The sequence below is a fragment of the Pygocentrus nattereri genome, chromosome 14, assembly GCF_015220715.1.
Source record: "Pygocentrus nattereri isolate fPygNat1 chromosome 14, fPygNat1.pri, whole genome shotgun sequence".
NCBI lineage: Eukaryota > Metazoa > Chordata > Actinopteri > Characiformes > Serrasalmidae > Pygocentrus > Pygocentrus nattereri.
In genome coordinates this window covers 24,083,786-24,098,638 of record NC_051224.1, presented here as the reverse complement: position 1 = coordinate 24,098,638, position 14,853 = coordinate 24,083,786, and the positions used below count along the sequence as shown (strand labels likewise).

The 14,853-nt window shown below is 40.9% G+C and overlaps 1 protein-coding gene across 3 annotated transcripts in view; it reads right to left on the bottom strand.

The window, feature by feature from the left end:
* Positions 1–14,853, bottom strand: part of LOC108413818 (deleted in malignant brain tumors 1 protein-like) — a 90,599-nt gene that overhangs the window by 14,652 nt on the left and 61,094 nt on the right. For all 3 annotated transcript variants that reach the window (XM_037544558.1, XM_037544559.1, XM_037544560.1), the window contains 4 exons: positions 12,263–12,550; positions 5,357–5,644; positions 4,456–4,743; positions 683–970 (listed from right to left, as the gene is read on the bottom strand). In XM_037544558.1, the coding sequence (XP_037400455.1) occupies positions 683–970; positions 4,456–4,743; positions 5,357–5,644; positions 12,263–12,550 (1,152 nt within the window). The remainder of the gene's footprint in view (positions 1–682; positions 971–4,455; positions 4,744–5,356; positions 5,645–12,262; positions 12,551–14,853) is intronic.

Genomic DNA, 14,853 nt, shown 5'->3' with positions numbered 1-14,853 from the left:
TCAAAAGCCCGTCTATATTAGGAGCCAGGTTGGAGGATGGACCAGGAACACTCCTAAGGTTATGACCAAAACTGGGACCTGAACAGGTGACTGGACATCGCAATGGAGAGGAGAAAGAACACTGAATTGGATGAGAGACAGGACATCAGACTGGAAAGGAGATGGGACACTGGACTGGGACTGTAGTTTAAACTGGTTGAGGGACGGGATAAGGAGCTGTATAACTACTGAGACCGGGACAGGAACCATGACAGCAACAAATACTGGGACAGTGGCAGGAACAATAACAGTAAGACACAGAACAGAAAGAGGGGCAAATACAGAATGTGGACTATCAGGCCATACAGGGAACCGGAATGGCGGCCGGGCAGGGAACTGCAAGGGTGGTCAGGCAGGGAACTGCAGGGGGGCGGCCAGGCATGATCTAGTCTTCTGTCATGTTGGTTCAGAGAGGAGGCTGGATGCAGGTAAGTGTACCTTATATTATGAATATGAACTACAACTGAAAACAATACAAAAAGTAAGAGTGGGGAAACCACAGGAAAGACAGTGAAACACTGGGGATAATGTGATAAATACATTATCTGAACTGCTGAATTATCTGCAATGTATGGCTGATTTGATTTGATTTCATTTGAACTGCAAAATTTAGAGCAAAAAGTTCAAAGAGAATGTTTCTTACCTACAACAGAGAAATTAATAGATCTACTGTGCGGAGAGCTGAAATCACGACTGGAAACACTAATCCGGTACTGGCAGTAGTAAGACCCCTCATGAACAAAGTCCACTTCTGTTAAACTGAAGGTGATTAAGGTTCCATTCTTGGTCTCTCTAAATGACCCAGAGTTCTGTATCAGAGTGAAGGATCCACCCGTGAACTTGGTTTCTACAGAGCATGTGATGTCAACCTGCTCTCCCCATGTGACCTCTTTGGTGGGATGGAGAGAGATGCCTGGTCTGGGTAGAGGCACTGAAAAAAATGGGAATACAAAAAGTTGAGTTAACCCAAATTATATAATATTGAGTTAACCCAAATTTTTTTCTGCACAAAGGAATACTGTATTGTTGAGTTAGTGAGGATGCTAGATGTAGGCGCAAGCATATTTTATTTAACAAATATAAACTACAAGCTCTGACAACAATACAAAAACATACCATATAACTTATAAAACAAATAACAATGAAGAAACCAAATGTAATCACAGAGAAACCCTTCTAATGCACAGCATACAAGATATGAATCCAAAAGCCCATTTATGTCAGGAGCCAGATTGAAGGACAGACCAGGAACACTCCTAGGCATATGACCAAAACTGGGAACTGAACAGGTGGCTGGACATCGCAATGGAAAGGAGAAAGAACACCAAACTGGGTGCGAGATGGGACACCAGATTGGAAGGGAGATACAGGGACAAATACAGAATGTGGACTATCAGGCGGTGCATGGAACTGGAATGGCAGTCAGGCAGGAAACGGCAAGGGGAGCCAGACAGGGACCTGCGTGGGGGGTGGGGTGTCAGGCAGGGAACTGGAAGTGTGGCTGGGCAGAAGGGTGAATGTCTGCTGTGTCCTGTGCACCTGGGGGTCTATCAGCCACAGCCTAGGCTGCTGTCTTGAGGCTTAGCAGGAGGTGGTGTCTGGCAGGTCCAGAGCCTGCATCTGTCTCTCCACAGCCCTTATACCCATGATGTTTGCGCTTTTGTGGAGGAGTGAGACCTGTGAGACCTGCTGGCTTCTCCTCCAGTTCCTGTTCAAAGACTACTCATTCCTGGCCTACTGGTGACTGAGGAACTCGGATAGGGGAGCCTTGAGCAGTCATGGCAGGGAGACTTCCCACCTTTGTGTTGCCATCAATCCTCCACATGTTACAGTTTAGATCTGGCTGTTGGGAAACACAAATGGAGGAGCATGAGGCCCCTAGCATCCCTTCTCAAAATTATCCACAGGGGGAGAATAGATTGGCCACCAGCCAGGATGGCAAAGCCTTCTCATCCCCACCAAGATGCAGCAGCTGAAGCTGGCAAAGTAGACTGTATCCCTCCTGAATCCTGACCTCATTCTCCTCAGTGAGTCTTCTGCATCTCAAATTTGCTATGATCTAGTCTTCTGTCATGTTAATTCTTAATATTTTATGTTAATACTTTAATACTTTATATTATGAAAATGAATAACAATGAGCAAACCAAATTCTGGGAAGACAGAGAAAAATACTGGGGAAACTGTAATAAATACATTATGTGACCTGCTGAACTACAGTGTAGCAGCTGACAATGTAAAAGACAAAATTCTCACCCATCCAAATCATTGAATTCAGGTGTTCCAGTCACTTCCATGGCGACAGATGTATAAAACCAAGCACCTATGCATGCCGACTGCTTCTACAAACATTAGTGAAAGAATGGGTCGCATTCAGGAGCTCAGTGAATTCCAGCATGGTACCATGACGGGATGCCACCTGTGCAATCATGAAATTTCCTCACTACTAAATATTCCACAGTCAACTGTCAGAGGTATTATAAAAAAATAGAATTGGGAATGACAGCAACTCAGCCAAGAAGGTAGGCCACATAAAATGACAGCACAGGGTCAGCAGATATCTGAGGCGCATAGTGTGCAGAGGTCACCAACTTTCTGCAGAGTCAATCGCTGCAGACCTTCAAACTTCATGTGGCCTTCAGATCAACTCAAGAACAGTGTAGAGAGCTTCATGGCCAAGCAGCTGCAGCGCAATGCAAAGCATTAAATGCAGTGGGGTAAAGCACTGCCACTGGCCTCTAGGGCAGTAGAGACGTGTTCTCTGGAGTGACCGATGGACGAGTCTGGGTTCGGCAGTTGCCAGGAGAACAGTACTTGTCTGACTGCATTGTGCCGAAGTGTAAAGTTTGGTGGAGGGGGGATTATGGTGTGGGGTTGTTTTTCAGGAGTTGGGCATGGCCCCTTAGTTCCAGTGAAAGGAACTCTTAATGCTTCAGCACAATGAGATTTTGGACAATTTCATCCACACAACTTTGTGGGAACAGTTTGGGGACGGGCCCTTCCTGTTTCAACATGACTGTGCACCAGTGCACTAAGCAAGGTCCATAAAGACATGGATGAGCAAGTTTGGTGTGAAAGAACTTGACTGGCCTGCACAGAGTCCAGACCTCAACCAGATACAACACCTTTGGGAGGAATTAGAGCGGAGACTGCGAGCCAGGCCTTCTCATCCAACATCAGTGTCTGACCTCACAAATACGCTTCTGGAAGAATGGTCAAAAATTCCTATAAACACACTCCGAAACCTTGTGGAAAGCCTTCCCAGAAGAGTTGAAGCTGTTATAGCGGCAAAGGGTGGGCCTACATATTAAACCCTACGTTTATATATGCTACCACTGGTTAGTTATCAATAAGCATGGCATCAATTGCACTGCTATGCTATTATCACTGAATTGTACAGCGTGTCCCAAAAAATTGACATAATTTCGTAGTCTAGTAATATAGCCAATTCTCCCTCAAGTGAGTCCTCAGATTGAAGAACAGCGTTCACTAGAAATGAAAAGGCATTTTGTGCAGCATGCATTTTCAAGAAATGTAAAAAAAAATTTACAAACTGGAAAGCAGATTTGGACATGACACAAAAACTACATGTTTGGCAGGAGCTGGACTACCAACTTGATGCGTGTCGTGTCACCGGCGGTGGGCATATCGAACATTTGTGAAGCTGTGAAATCGGTTATAAAATCTACATCCGTCTGAATTCCTTGTTTGAATTTTGCTAAATAAATCTTGTATTGTTCAACATGAAGCCTATTTAATTTCGTTTGCCTAGGACATGTACTTAGATACTCAAATGATGTCAGTTTTTTCTGGGACACCCTCTATATCTCATCCAAACCAAACAAGTAATTTCAATTTAATAAGCACTGTGCAGAAGAAAAATAAGTTCTTCATACTCAACTCTCAACAGAGAAACTTTTTCCCTAACAAAAGAATAAACAGAAAAGCCTAGTGACCTGGGTTGTCCAGACAGAAAGTTAACTTAAGTGAGTAATGGAAAAGGTATCCATAGCTCTACCTTCTGTTGTCATTTGAGTGAAGACCTGAAACACAGACAAACAGCGAAACACAAAGGGCTCTGCGCGTAACAGCAGCCAGATTCTAAGATTCAACTTTGAAAGCATGGAAATGTGCCAGCAGATTTGTATGAAAAACTAAAAGTGACTTTTTTGAAAAGAATGATGTAATGACAAGTTGTAATGAAGGAGAAAGGTGGAATGATTTTGAATGAAATAAACAGTGTGGTCTCTGATCTGTACACAGTACTATATAGATATGTTCTGACATACATTATACACACACACACTTTATACACTTCATATATATATATATATATATATATATATATATATATATATATATATATATAAATATATAAAATAACAGCAATTACCAAGCACAAGACAAAAAAAGTCTTACCTATAACAGAAAAATTAACAGCACTGCTCTGTGGAGAACTGAAATCACGACTGGACACTCTGGTCTGGTACTGGCAGTAGTAAGACCCCTCATGAACAAAGTCCACTTTTGGTAAACTGAAGGTGACAGAGGTTCCACTCTTGTTCTCTCTAAATGACCCAGAGTTCTGTATCAGAGTGAAGGATCCACCTGTGAACTGGGTTTCTACAAAGCAGGTGATGTCAACCTTCTCTCCCCATGTGACCTCTTTGGTGGGACAGAGGAAGATGCTTGGAGCAGGTAGAGCCACTGAAAAAAGGCAATATTTGGCTATGAGAAATTTTGTTCAATTAATCCAAATTATATACCAGGAAAAAAAAAAAAAAAAAAAAATATATATATATATATATATATATATATATATATATATATATATATATACATCCAAACCCATTCTGGAAATAAATTTAGACATTTCATGAAACAAAAAAAACAAGAATCTTCAATTGGGTAATTTTCTTGAACCTTCATTTAAATGACAAAAAAGCACAAAAAAGACTTTCAATCTTTTACCCAAACAAAAGTTGAGACGGGCTAAAACAAGAGTGGAAAGTTCGTAGAATATTAAATTTATACCACTTTAAAGCATTCCACAATAAGCAATTGTACTGAGAACAGGTGAAGGTAGTGTGACTGGGTAAAAAAGGATCATCCACCAAATGCTCATTCTTTGTAAGCAAAAGTCGGTCCTGTCTCACCATTTATTGCTACACTTGTAATTGTAAAATAGTTCAACAAGAACGTTTCCTCAGTGCAGGATTTAAAAAAACTTACGTCTTTCATAGTTGCATTGGTAGAAACAGGAAAAACACCAGCACCAATTACCAAATACAGGGTAAACTGTACAAAAGATTAGTCTTACCTTCGACAGAGAAATGAACAGAGCTGCTCTGTGGAGAACTGAAATCACGACTGGACACTCTGGTCTGGTACTGGCAGTAGTAAGACCCCTCATGAACAAAGTCCACTTTTGGTAAACTGAAGGTGACAGAGGTTCCACTCTTGGTCTCTCTAAATGACCCAGAGTTCTGTATCAGAGTGAAGGATCCACCTGTGAACTGGGTTTCTGCAGAGCAGGTGATGTCAACCTTCTCTCCCCATGCAACCTTTTTGATGGGTCGGAGAGAGATGCGTGGAATGGGTAAAGTTACTGGAAGAGGGAGAATTTGTTGTCAGTTGCTAAAATAGAAGTTAATCCAAATGACATTTATATAAATTCATCATCATCATCATCGTCATTCACTGCTTAATCCAGATAGGGTCGCGGTAATATAAATATAAATTATAAATTGAGGAATGACCTTTTAAATATTCATTACACTCTTCAGTTGATCATATTGTAGCGTGTTTGGGAAATGTTTTTCCTGTTAGTTTTGGGGTAACTGTTCTTCTCTTACTCACAGGATTTATTCTATAAGGACTCTTATCGTTAATGCAGTGTTCTGTGTTTAGCCTAGATGGGAAAAGCTAGTCCAGGGGTGCCCAATCTTATCTGCAATGGGTCAGTGTGGCTGCAGGTTTTCACTCCAAACAAGCTGGTGCACACCTGACTCTACATGTTTAATCAGTTAGTCTTAATCTTAAAACATTATCAGATAACCTCCCGCTTTGTTGGAGTTAAAACCCAATGTTTTTAGGCTAAAAGCCACCCTAACGGACCTGTGCTTCCATCTATTCCTCTGTCTAAGGTCCACTTGCTGAAAAACAAAATGGACTACTTGAGACTGGATATAAACACCCAAGGCAAGTTGAAAGATTGCTGTACCCTTATCTTTACCGAGACATGGCTTAAATCCAATATGGCCGATTGCGCCAATATTATCATATCTGATTACACCCCCTCAGTGCTAACACAAAAGATGCACTTCCACACTGTACCAGTCTGTAAGCATAATGAAAAGTGTCAACCTGGACTGTGTTCATATCATTGCTAGAGACTTTGATTAGGCCAACCTGAGGACAATACTACCAAATTACTACCAAGATGTGGACTCCAGGGGTGAAAACACTCTGGGCCAGGTTTAAACAAACATCAAAAAGACATTCAGGGCAGCCCCCCAACCTCACCTTGTAAATTCAGAACATCTCTCTGTTCTGCTAATACTAGTGTTCAGGGCACTGCTTACTAGAAGCAATCCATCTGTGAAGCAGATAAGGACCTTGCCAGAGGAAGCAGCTTCAATACCTCGCGACTATTTTGAATTACAGGAATGTGTACAGAGAGTCTGTCCCTGTCAACCAACACATTCTGGGAGAATATGTTGAGTCTGTGACGGGATTCATATCTAAGTGTGTGGTAAACGTGTTTATCATCAAGAATATTACCAGACGTGCAAACCAGAAACCCTGGCTTAGCAGAGAGGTGCATGCACTTCTGAGAGCATGTAATGCTGTCTTCAAGTCAAAGACACTCTTAGATCTCCTAGAGCCAACTTGAACCGAAACATGAGAAGAGCAAAGCAAGGTCAGAAACTCCAAAGTCACTTTACTGACTCAAAAGATTCCAGACACTTGTGGCAATGTATTCAGTCCATCACAGACTACAGGTCACACCCCACCATACAGCGATGACAACACTGAACACTACACACTCAACACCTACTTCAGCCAGTGAGGAAAAGATTACTACCACAGTAACAAAAGCCCCTCTCAGCAGGCCATCTAGCTCCAGCACCCGAACTACGCTAATGGGTTCGATGCTGCAGCCTGCAATGAGTTTCTCAGCTCATTCAATATAATCACTAGTGCTTTTGCGCCAGTACATTTCCATCACTGACTATTAGTGGGGCTGAAGGTGGACTGGCCCTTGGGGCAACAGACTGCTATTTGCGAAATTAACATTATTAACAAACACAGACAGATTAGGTAAAAAAAAAAGCTTGTTTTATGCCTGAAATATAGGAATTGATGAGATAGTTTTGTATTAATTTTGTATTAATATTGTTTTCCGTTTGAGAACTTTTTTTTTCTTATTACTATGTTAATATTTTTCACAGATTTTTATGATGGAAGTACTGGCCCCCTATGAACCACTTACTCATCTTCAGTATTGGTCCAAGGACCATCACAGGGTGCTTCATGACCCACTTGTGGTCAGTGGCCCTCTGGTTGAGAAACCTTGATCTAGAGTGCCTCCATTTCACAATATGGGCCTAGACAAAATGCTCTGGTGCAACCACAGAGAAAGATTTTGCAAAATGATGACAGAGGTTGCATGGCCCCATAAAGGTTCTGCACTCCTAAAGATTTTGTGAAGAACTCCAATCTCTGACATCCTGACTGAGCTTACGGTTTGGACTTGGCTGTTAGTGATGTGTCTGAGGAATAGGACTTCATCCTTCACTACGTGACACTGACAGCTTCAAGTTCAATCCCTATTGACCTATGCAATCAAAAAAACGTCAAGGTTGTTTAAGACATCACTGATACCTTTTCCAAGGATGATTACATCATCATAGTAAAATTAGAGATACTGCCATTGCACAGCCCTGAGCACAACTTCAATTGTCCACTGTGCTGGGGTGTTACATAAAGCAATTTGCATCCATATGTATTCATAAAGCCCATACGTCTTTCCAAGATGGCGACGTTACTGTCTGTTAATACATTTACTGAAAACTTGACTTTGAATTTCTGAATGCAGATCCTTTGTTCGGGGACATCGCAGAGGCCCCTTTCATCTAGGCCGACTGGCCGAGGAAACGCTGCAGATGGTAGAAAAGGGGTAGGAGAGCCGGGGTTCTGGTGAGATTGAGATGGCGTGCTCACTGCCTCTCAGTCCCCAGCATACTACAATGCCTTGTGAAAGTATTCACCCCCTTGGTATTTTTGGTCTTTTGCTACCTCACAACCTAGACTGATTATTTGAGGGTTTGCATCATTTACTTTACAGAACTTGCCTACAACTTTGAAGATAGAAAGACGTAGAGCCACCTTATGTGGCAATCAAAGCTGCAAGTTGCTCTGGATAAGTCTCTATGAGCTTACCACATCTTGCCACTGGAATTTTTGCCCATTCATCAAGGCAAAACTGCTCTAGCTCCTTCAAGTTAGATGGTTTCCACTGGTGAACAACAATCTTCAAGTCTGACCACAGACTTCTCAATTGGATTAAGGTCTGGGCTTTGACTAGGACATTCCAATACATTTACACATTTCCCCTTAAACCACTCGAGTGTTGCTTTAGCAGTATGCTTTGGGTCATTGTCCTGATGGAAGGTGAACCTTCGTCCCAATGTCAAATCACTGACAGACTAAAACAGGCTTTGCTCAAGAATATCCCTGTATTTAGGACCATCCAATTTCGCCACGGCTTAGACCAGTTTCCCATCCCCACAGCATGATACTGCCACCACCATGTTTCACTGTGGGGATGGTGTTCTTGGGGTGATGAGATGTGTTGGTTTTCCTCCAGACATAACGTTTTCCTTGGTGGCCGAAAAGTTCAATTTTGGTCTCATCTGACCAGAGCACCTTCCTCTATACATTTCTCCCACATGCCTTTTGGCAAACTCAAAACAAGCCTTCCTATGTTTGTCTGTAAGTAAAGGCTTTTTTTCTGGCCACTCTTCCATAAAGCCCAGCCCTATCTAGTGGTCGTATGGACAGATACTCCAGTCTCTGCTTCAGAACTCTGCAGCTACTTCAGGGTTACCTTTGGTCTCCGTGTTGCCTTTCTTATTAATGCCCTCCTTGCCTGGTCTGAGAGTTTTGGTGCGCGGCCCTTTTATGATAAAGGATTTGATGGTGCACCGGGGGAGCATCAGAAATTTGGATATTTTTTATAACCCAACCCTAACTTGTACTTCTCAACAAATTTGTCACTGACTTCTTTGGAGATCTCCTTGGTCTGCATGGTGGTGTTTGGTTAGTGGTGCCTCTTGCTTAATGGTGTTGCAGCCTCTGGGGCCTTTCAGAAACGGTGTGCATATACTGGCAGATCAAGTGACACTTAGATTGCACACAGGTGGACTTCATTTCACTAAGCATGTGACCTCTGAAGGAAATCTGTTGCACCAGAACTTTTTAGGGGCTTCATGGCAAAGGGGGTGAATACATATGGATATGCCAATTCTCAGTTTTTTATTTCCAAAGATTTTCTTTTTATATTTTTTTTCTCATTTCACTTCTCCAACATAGACTATTTTGTGCAGATGCATCACAATTCAGATAAAAAATAAAAACACCTGTAGCTTTTCCTTGCAGGGCCAGGCTCTGCAGCTTTGCATACCATACCTCTAAAGCCCCATCTAGAATTTGTTTGCACATTGCTACTTATTTCTTTCACAATGAAAAATGTTTAACAAATCTTCAGAACATTCAAGTAGATCATTATTTTAAAAAAAAGCTTTTTAAGCTGTATCAAACTTTATTAATTTATTTACGTCAGATTTATGTTTTCACTACTTGAATTTGGCACTATGTCAGTGTCTTCTTCTTTTGGCTGCTCCCTTTAGGGGTCGCCACAGCGGATCATCTGCCTCCATCTTGCCCTATCCACTGCCTCCTCTACTTTTACACCAACCATCTCCATGTCCACCTTCACTACATCCATAAAACTTCTCTGAGGTCTACCTCTTCTCCTTCTACCCGGCAGCTCCATCTCCAACATTCTTTGCCCAATATGTCAGTGAATCTAGAGTCAAGAATCTAAAAGTTCTTAATTTATAAACTGCATGTCAGTGTGCAGTTTATAAATTAAGAACTTTTAGATTCTTGGTGAGTTAATAAAAGTAATGTGTGTCAGAAAGGATATTTCTTGTAAGCCCCTGCAATGTGGTATGGTTCAGATAGATAGATAGATAGATAGATAGATAGATAGATAGATAGATAGATAGATAGATAGATATGTAGATATGTAGGTAAGTAGGTAGGTACAAAGGAAATTTAGCAAATTTTGACCTATATGGTTAGGTTCATTTAACCTATTTAGTTTTGGCACTTTTGTTCAAAACTCATTATGAAGAACTCTGCAGATTTTCCTTTTGAATCATGAAAATCTTGAAAAAAAAAAAAACACTGAAAAAATGCAGATTCCATGTGTGTTTTATCATGATAATATTGCTACATGCAAGCTAGTGCTATTGTGCATCAATTTGATGTCAGTAAGCTACATGAAAGTAAGGTACTTATATAATAAGTAGTTGTTAGTGCTTGGACGTTAAAGGGGTTGTGTTGAATGTGGTATTCTGTGCTGAACTGTGGGGTTGATTTGGGGGTGGGGGTAGGGGGGGGGTGGGTTGTGAGTCTACCATCATACAGAGGTGTATAGTGATTAGTGACCTACCCTTCTGCTCAGCCATTCAAGCAGTACTGAGCGATGATTTTATCCTGCTGCTATGTTAATAAAAGAACACTTGCTCAAAGAGCAATATTATCTGCATTTTTTTCTTCTACACTGATGTCACAGTTTTGCCAGAAGTGGGATTGGCTCCTAGCAGACTGCTGGGGAATAGAAGAGTCAGCAGGAAATGGCTCAAAAGGCTGAATAAGGCAGACGACTGTGAGAGAGAAGCCAAAACAGCGAAGATGGGCAAAGGTGGACAGTTGTCAAGACGACATGACCAGGCTTGATAGCAGAGCCCAGCTGAAGGACAACGACCATCTGCAAAAACCTGTTAGCAAGGAGTAGGCCAGAGCTGGCGAAAGAACACCTGGCAACGGGTCGGGAAGCTTGGTAGTCATGCCAGCACAACATAGCTGGAAATGGCTTGGCAAGGCACAATGGTGTTTTGGTGGGTCTGAGCGCTGGTGCTCCGATTTGCCAAAGCAGCAGCTTTGCTGGCATCTGAAGTGTGGTGTGCAGCAGAGAAAGCAGAATGCGGTCGAGGGAGAGCTGTTGCTGTTGACGATGTGGTGGAACAAGTGAAGAATGGCCAAGGAAGTGCCGCTGCCGGGGGTCTGTGTGTCTCCCTGCTTCTCTGCTTTTCAGCAGCCGAGCAGTAGATTTCCCCTGATGCTGTGCCAACAAAAGAGCACTCTGTTTCGAAGAACTCTGTTTCCCATGTCTTCTTTGTTTATGATACCACAATAATTAGTATATTTTGATGTGGGGAAGCAGTAATATTAAGCTAAGTCTGTACTGAATTGGTGTGAGAGTAGGACAGCTTGTAAAACATGTCAAAACAAGCTACAGAAGGGAAAAAATAAGATAACTGCATTGTAACCTACATTGCTTAACGGGAAACCTGTTTCTCTTTCTCTGATTCTTTTTATGAGTCCTCATTCTGTACATGGGAATAAACTCCCACACTAGCAAATCTGATTGGTTTGTGTTTTTGAGCATGTAGTACAATTAGCTTACATGTAGCAATATTCATATTTCAACTTTTAACAACTTTGTAATTCAGAGGATCCAGTGAGAATTGAGACACAATTATTCACAAATGTATGGAACATTTTTGATAACCACAGGATGCAACAGAGGCAATTATCAAAAACTCTGTTCTTTCTTCTTATAGAGAAATTCCTTTTAGAGCCAGAGTCCCTTCCATGAGCATAAGAGCAGGATGCTTACTACAGAATGATGATACAGCTTCATTGGTCTATTATAGGACAGGATCTAATAGACAAGTTTGCAGATTACAGTTTCTTGACCCTGCCAGTGTCTGAAGAGTTTTGTAAAACAAGTTCTAAATTGCAACTTTAAATTAATAGCTTAGAACCCTTACCCTAGAACAAAAATAGGACGAAATATTCCAGCATTAGATGTCTAGTGCTGTTCAACACTGATCAGAGTCTGTTATAAAATTATACTTTGTGCACTCACCCACAGTAATGTCAGAAGAGCTGCTTCTAGGTGATGTGATGGAGCTCTTTCCCTGGTATGAATAGCCACAGCTGTACTGGCCCTGATCGGAGGAAGCCGCAGTCAAACTGAACATTGAAGATTTAGATGTTGAGGATTGGGTTTTAACTAATGTTCCATTTCTGTACAAATGGAAAGCAGGAGAGATGCAGGTTGGGTTTGGTGAGGCACATCTGAACTGAACAGCCTCCCCAGCAGATACAACAGAGTGTGATGAGATCAGGGTGAACGTGGGACGCTGCATGTCATCTGTTAAAGAAATATAATCAGTGATGTGTTAAATGCATTTAAACATTAAACCATTATAAGAACAGAGTTGGTCAGCAATAACGTTAAATAATCCGTTTACCAAAATAACATAACTGTATTCCATTACAAAGCTGTCTTAAGATAAAACTTCTTAAGGTTCTTAAGACAGACACTAAGAAGTTCATAAGAATGTTCTTATTTTCTTAGGAAAATCCTCATTGTTTTCTTATGTACACTTTGTTGCACTTTACTATGTACCATAAATGTTGCAAGATACATTGTGAATTTGTGTGAACTATTGTGTCCGTTATTTACTTTATTTCGCTCAAAGAAGAAAAATCGAGGAAAAACATCAAAACAAGCATTTAAAAAATAGCCAACAAAACCGAGAGATAATGGAGGAGGTAATAGCCCGCAGAAAAAAAAAAAGGAAATTATGATAATTGTGGGGTGATGGATGAGGATCAACAGCAGCAAAGGCAGTGTCTGGGTTAAATTTAGATGCTCACCTTGTCAACTCTTACAGTCTGAGATGAGTGTGAGGCTGTTGTAAAGTTAAGAAAATATTTAAGAACATAATATTTCTAGAAAACCACTTGTTCTTAGAAATAACCTTAAGACAATTCATAATAAAATAAAATAAGATAATGCTAAGTTATTAGAAGAATAACAATTAAGGCAAGTGTAAGTAATTAGCAGCAGGATTACATTCAAATGAAAACTTGTGTTCTGCCAAAATTCATCGTTTTAATGATAAATATGGTACACGAGTTGTGCAGATTTAATGAGCTTTTAATCTGGGGAGGAGAAGGGTCCTGCTGCCAGGAGGGAATTCTGATTAACAACCCTTAAGAGGGTAGAGGGCATGACCGAGCACCACACACAGGACGGAGAGCCAGTCGGGCTGAACTAGTGAGCTAAGTAGCCGATGACATTAACCTGTGCCTTGTTTCTGCGAGCCTACTTATAGTCATCTCTTTCTTCAGCACGTCGCAAAGCCCAGAGAGAAGGAGGCCATTGGAGACATGAATGGAAAGCTGAGCTGAACAAAAGTAAAGCAAGTCAGAGCAATGAAAAGACTGAAAAGTCCTTGTGAGCAAAGTGTTTCATTTGGATGTGGGCCGAGAGACTTTGTGTTACATACACATAAAAAAAGTCTCCACACCTGCCCCCGGTGTCATTACAATCATTACAAATCATTACAAACAATAATCATTACAAACAATAACAAGCAGCAGGATCATGGACTTTAAGACAATCTACAGACATTTTGAGTATTTTAGTCAAAACAGATCTGCAGCATTTTCCTGAAGACATAGTCAGTCATTTACGCTAATTTTCCTCAATGCCGGATTCTACAGCAGCAGATTGATCTGATCTGGCAGCTAATTATTCTTGATTGTTCCTCCATAAAATTCTACAGTTTGACTGGATATAAATCAAATTGTTGTTAACCTTTAACCTAACACATTTTAACTAACAGTTCGAAACATGAGAGACAAAATTCTTGTGAACAGTAAAGTTAATTTCATTTTCATGCATCTGATTTCTTTCTTCAGTATGATGGGTACAAAATGTTAATGTACATTATATTTAAAGTAGCTAAGACAATTTGCACTTGCTTAGTTTTTGTGTGAAATTAATGCGTAGTAGACTCCTAGAACGCATTGATTTCTGTGGGCTGAAACTGTTGATAGCTGATTAGGGAGCATCTACAAATTACTATAATGAAAGACCAAGACACCATTATGAAACTTGAGCCAGTACAGGTGTTTTAGAAGACACAACGCAAATGGTGACCAGTCAGAGATGGCAGAATGCCCTCTATGAATATTGATTCGTCGGACCACAAGACACTTTTCCACTTCACCTCAGTCCCTTTAAAATGGGCTCAGGCCCAGAGAAGGTGGCACCATTCCTGGTTTATATATGGTTTCTTTCTTTTGTCTCTGTTTTTAATGCAGTGCCACCAGAGGGCCCAATGATCACATTGTCCCTTGCATACAGAGATTCCTCCCAATTCTCAGATTTTTTAAAAGTTATTTTATACCATAGATGATGAAAAACAAAGGTAGTTTTGCTATCTTATGTTGAGAAACTTTATTCTTGAATTGTTAACTTGAATTGTTGAATTGTTGGACTGGATGTTAAGTGCCTTTTCCACTCTGACCCCCTTCCCACATTTACTTCTCAAGAAATATTCCTCTATGGGATGCTTATTTTATACTCAATCACGTTACTGACCTGTTGCCATTTAACCACCAGGTGTTTTTTAAGCATTACACAACTTTACCAGCTTTTTG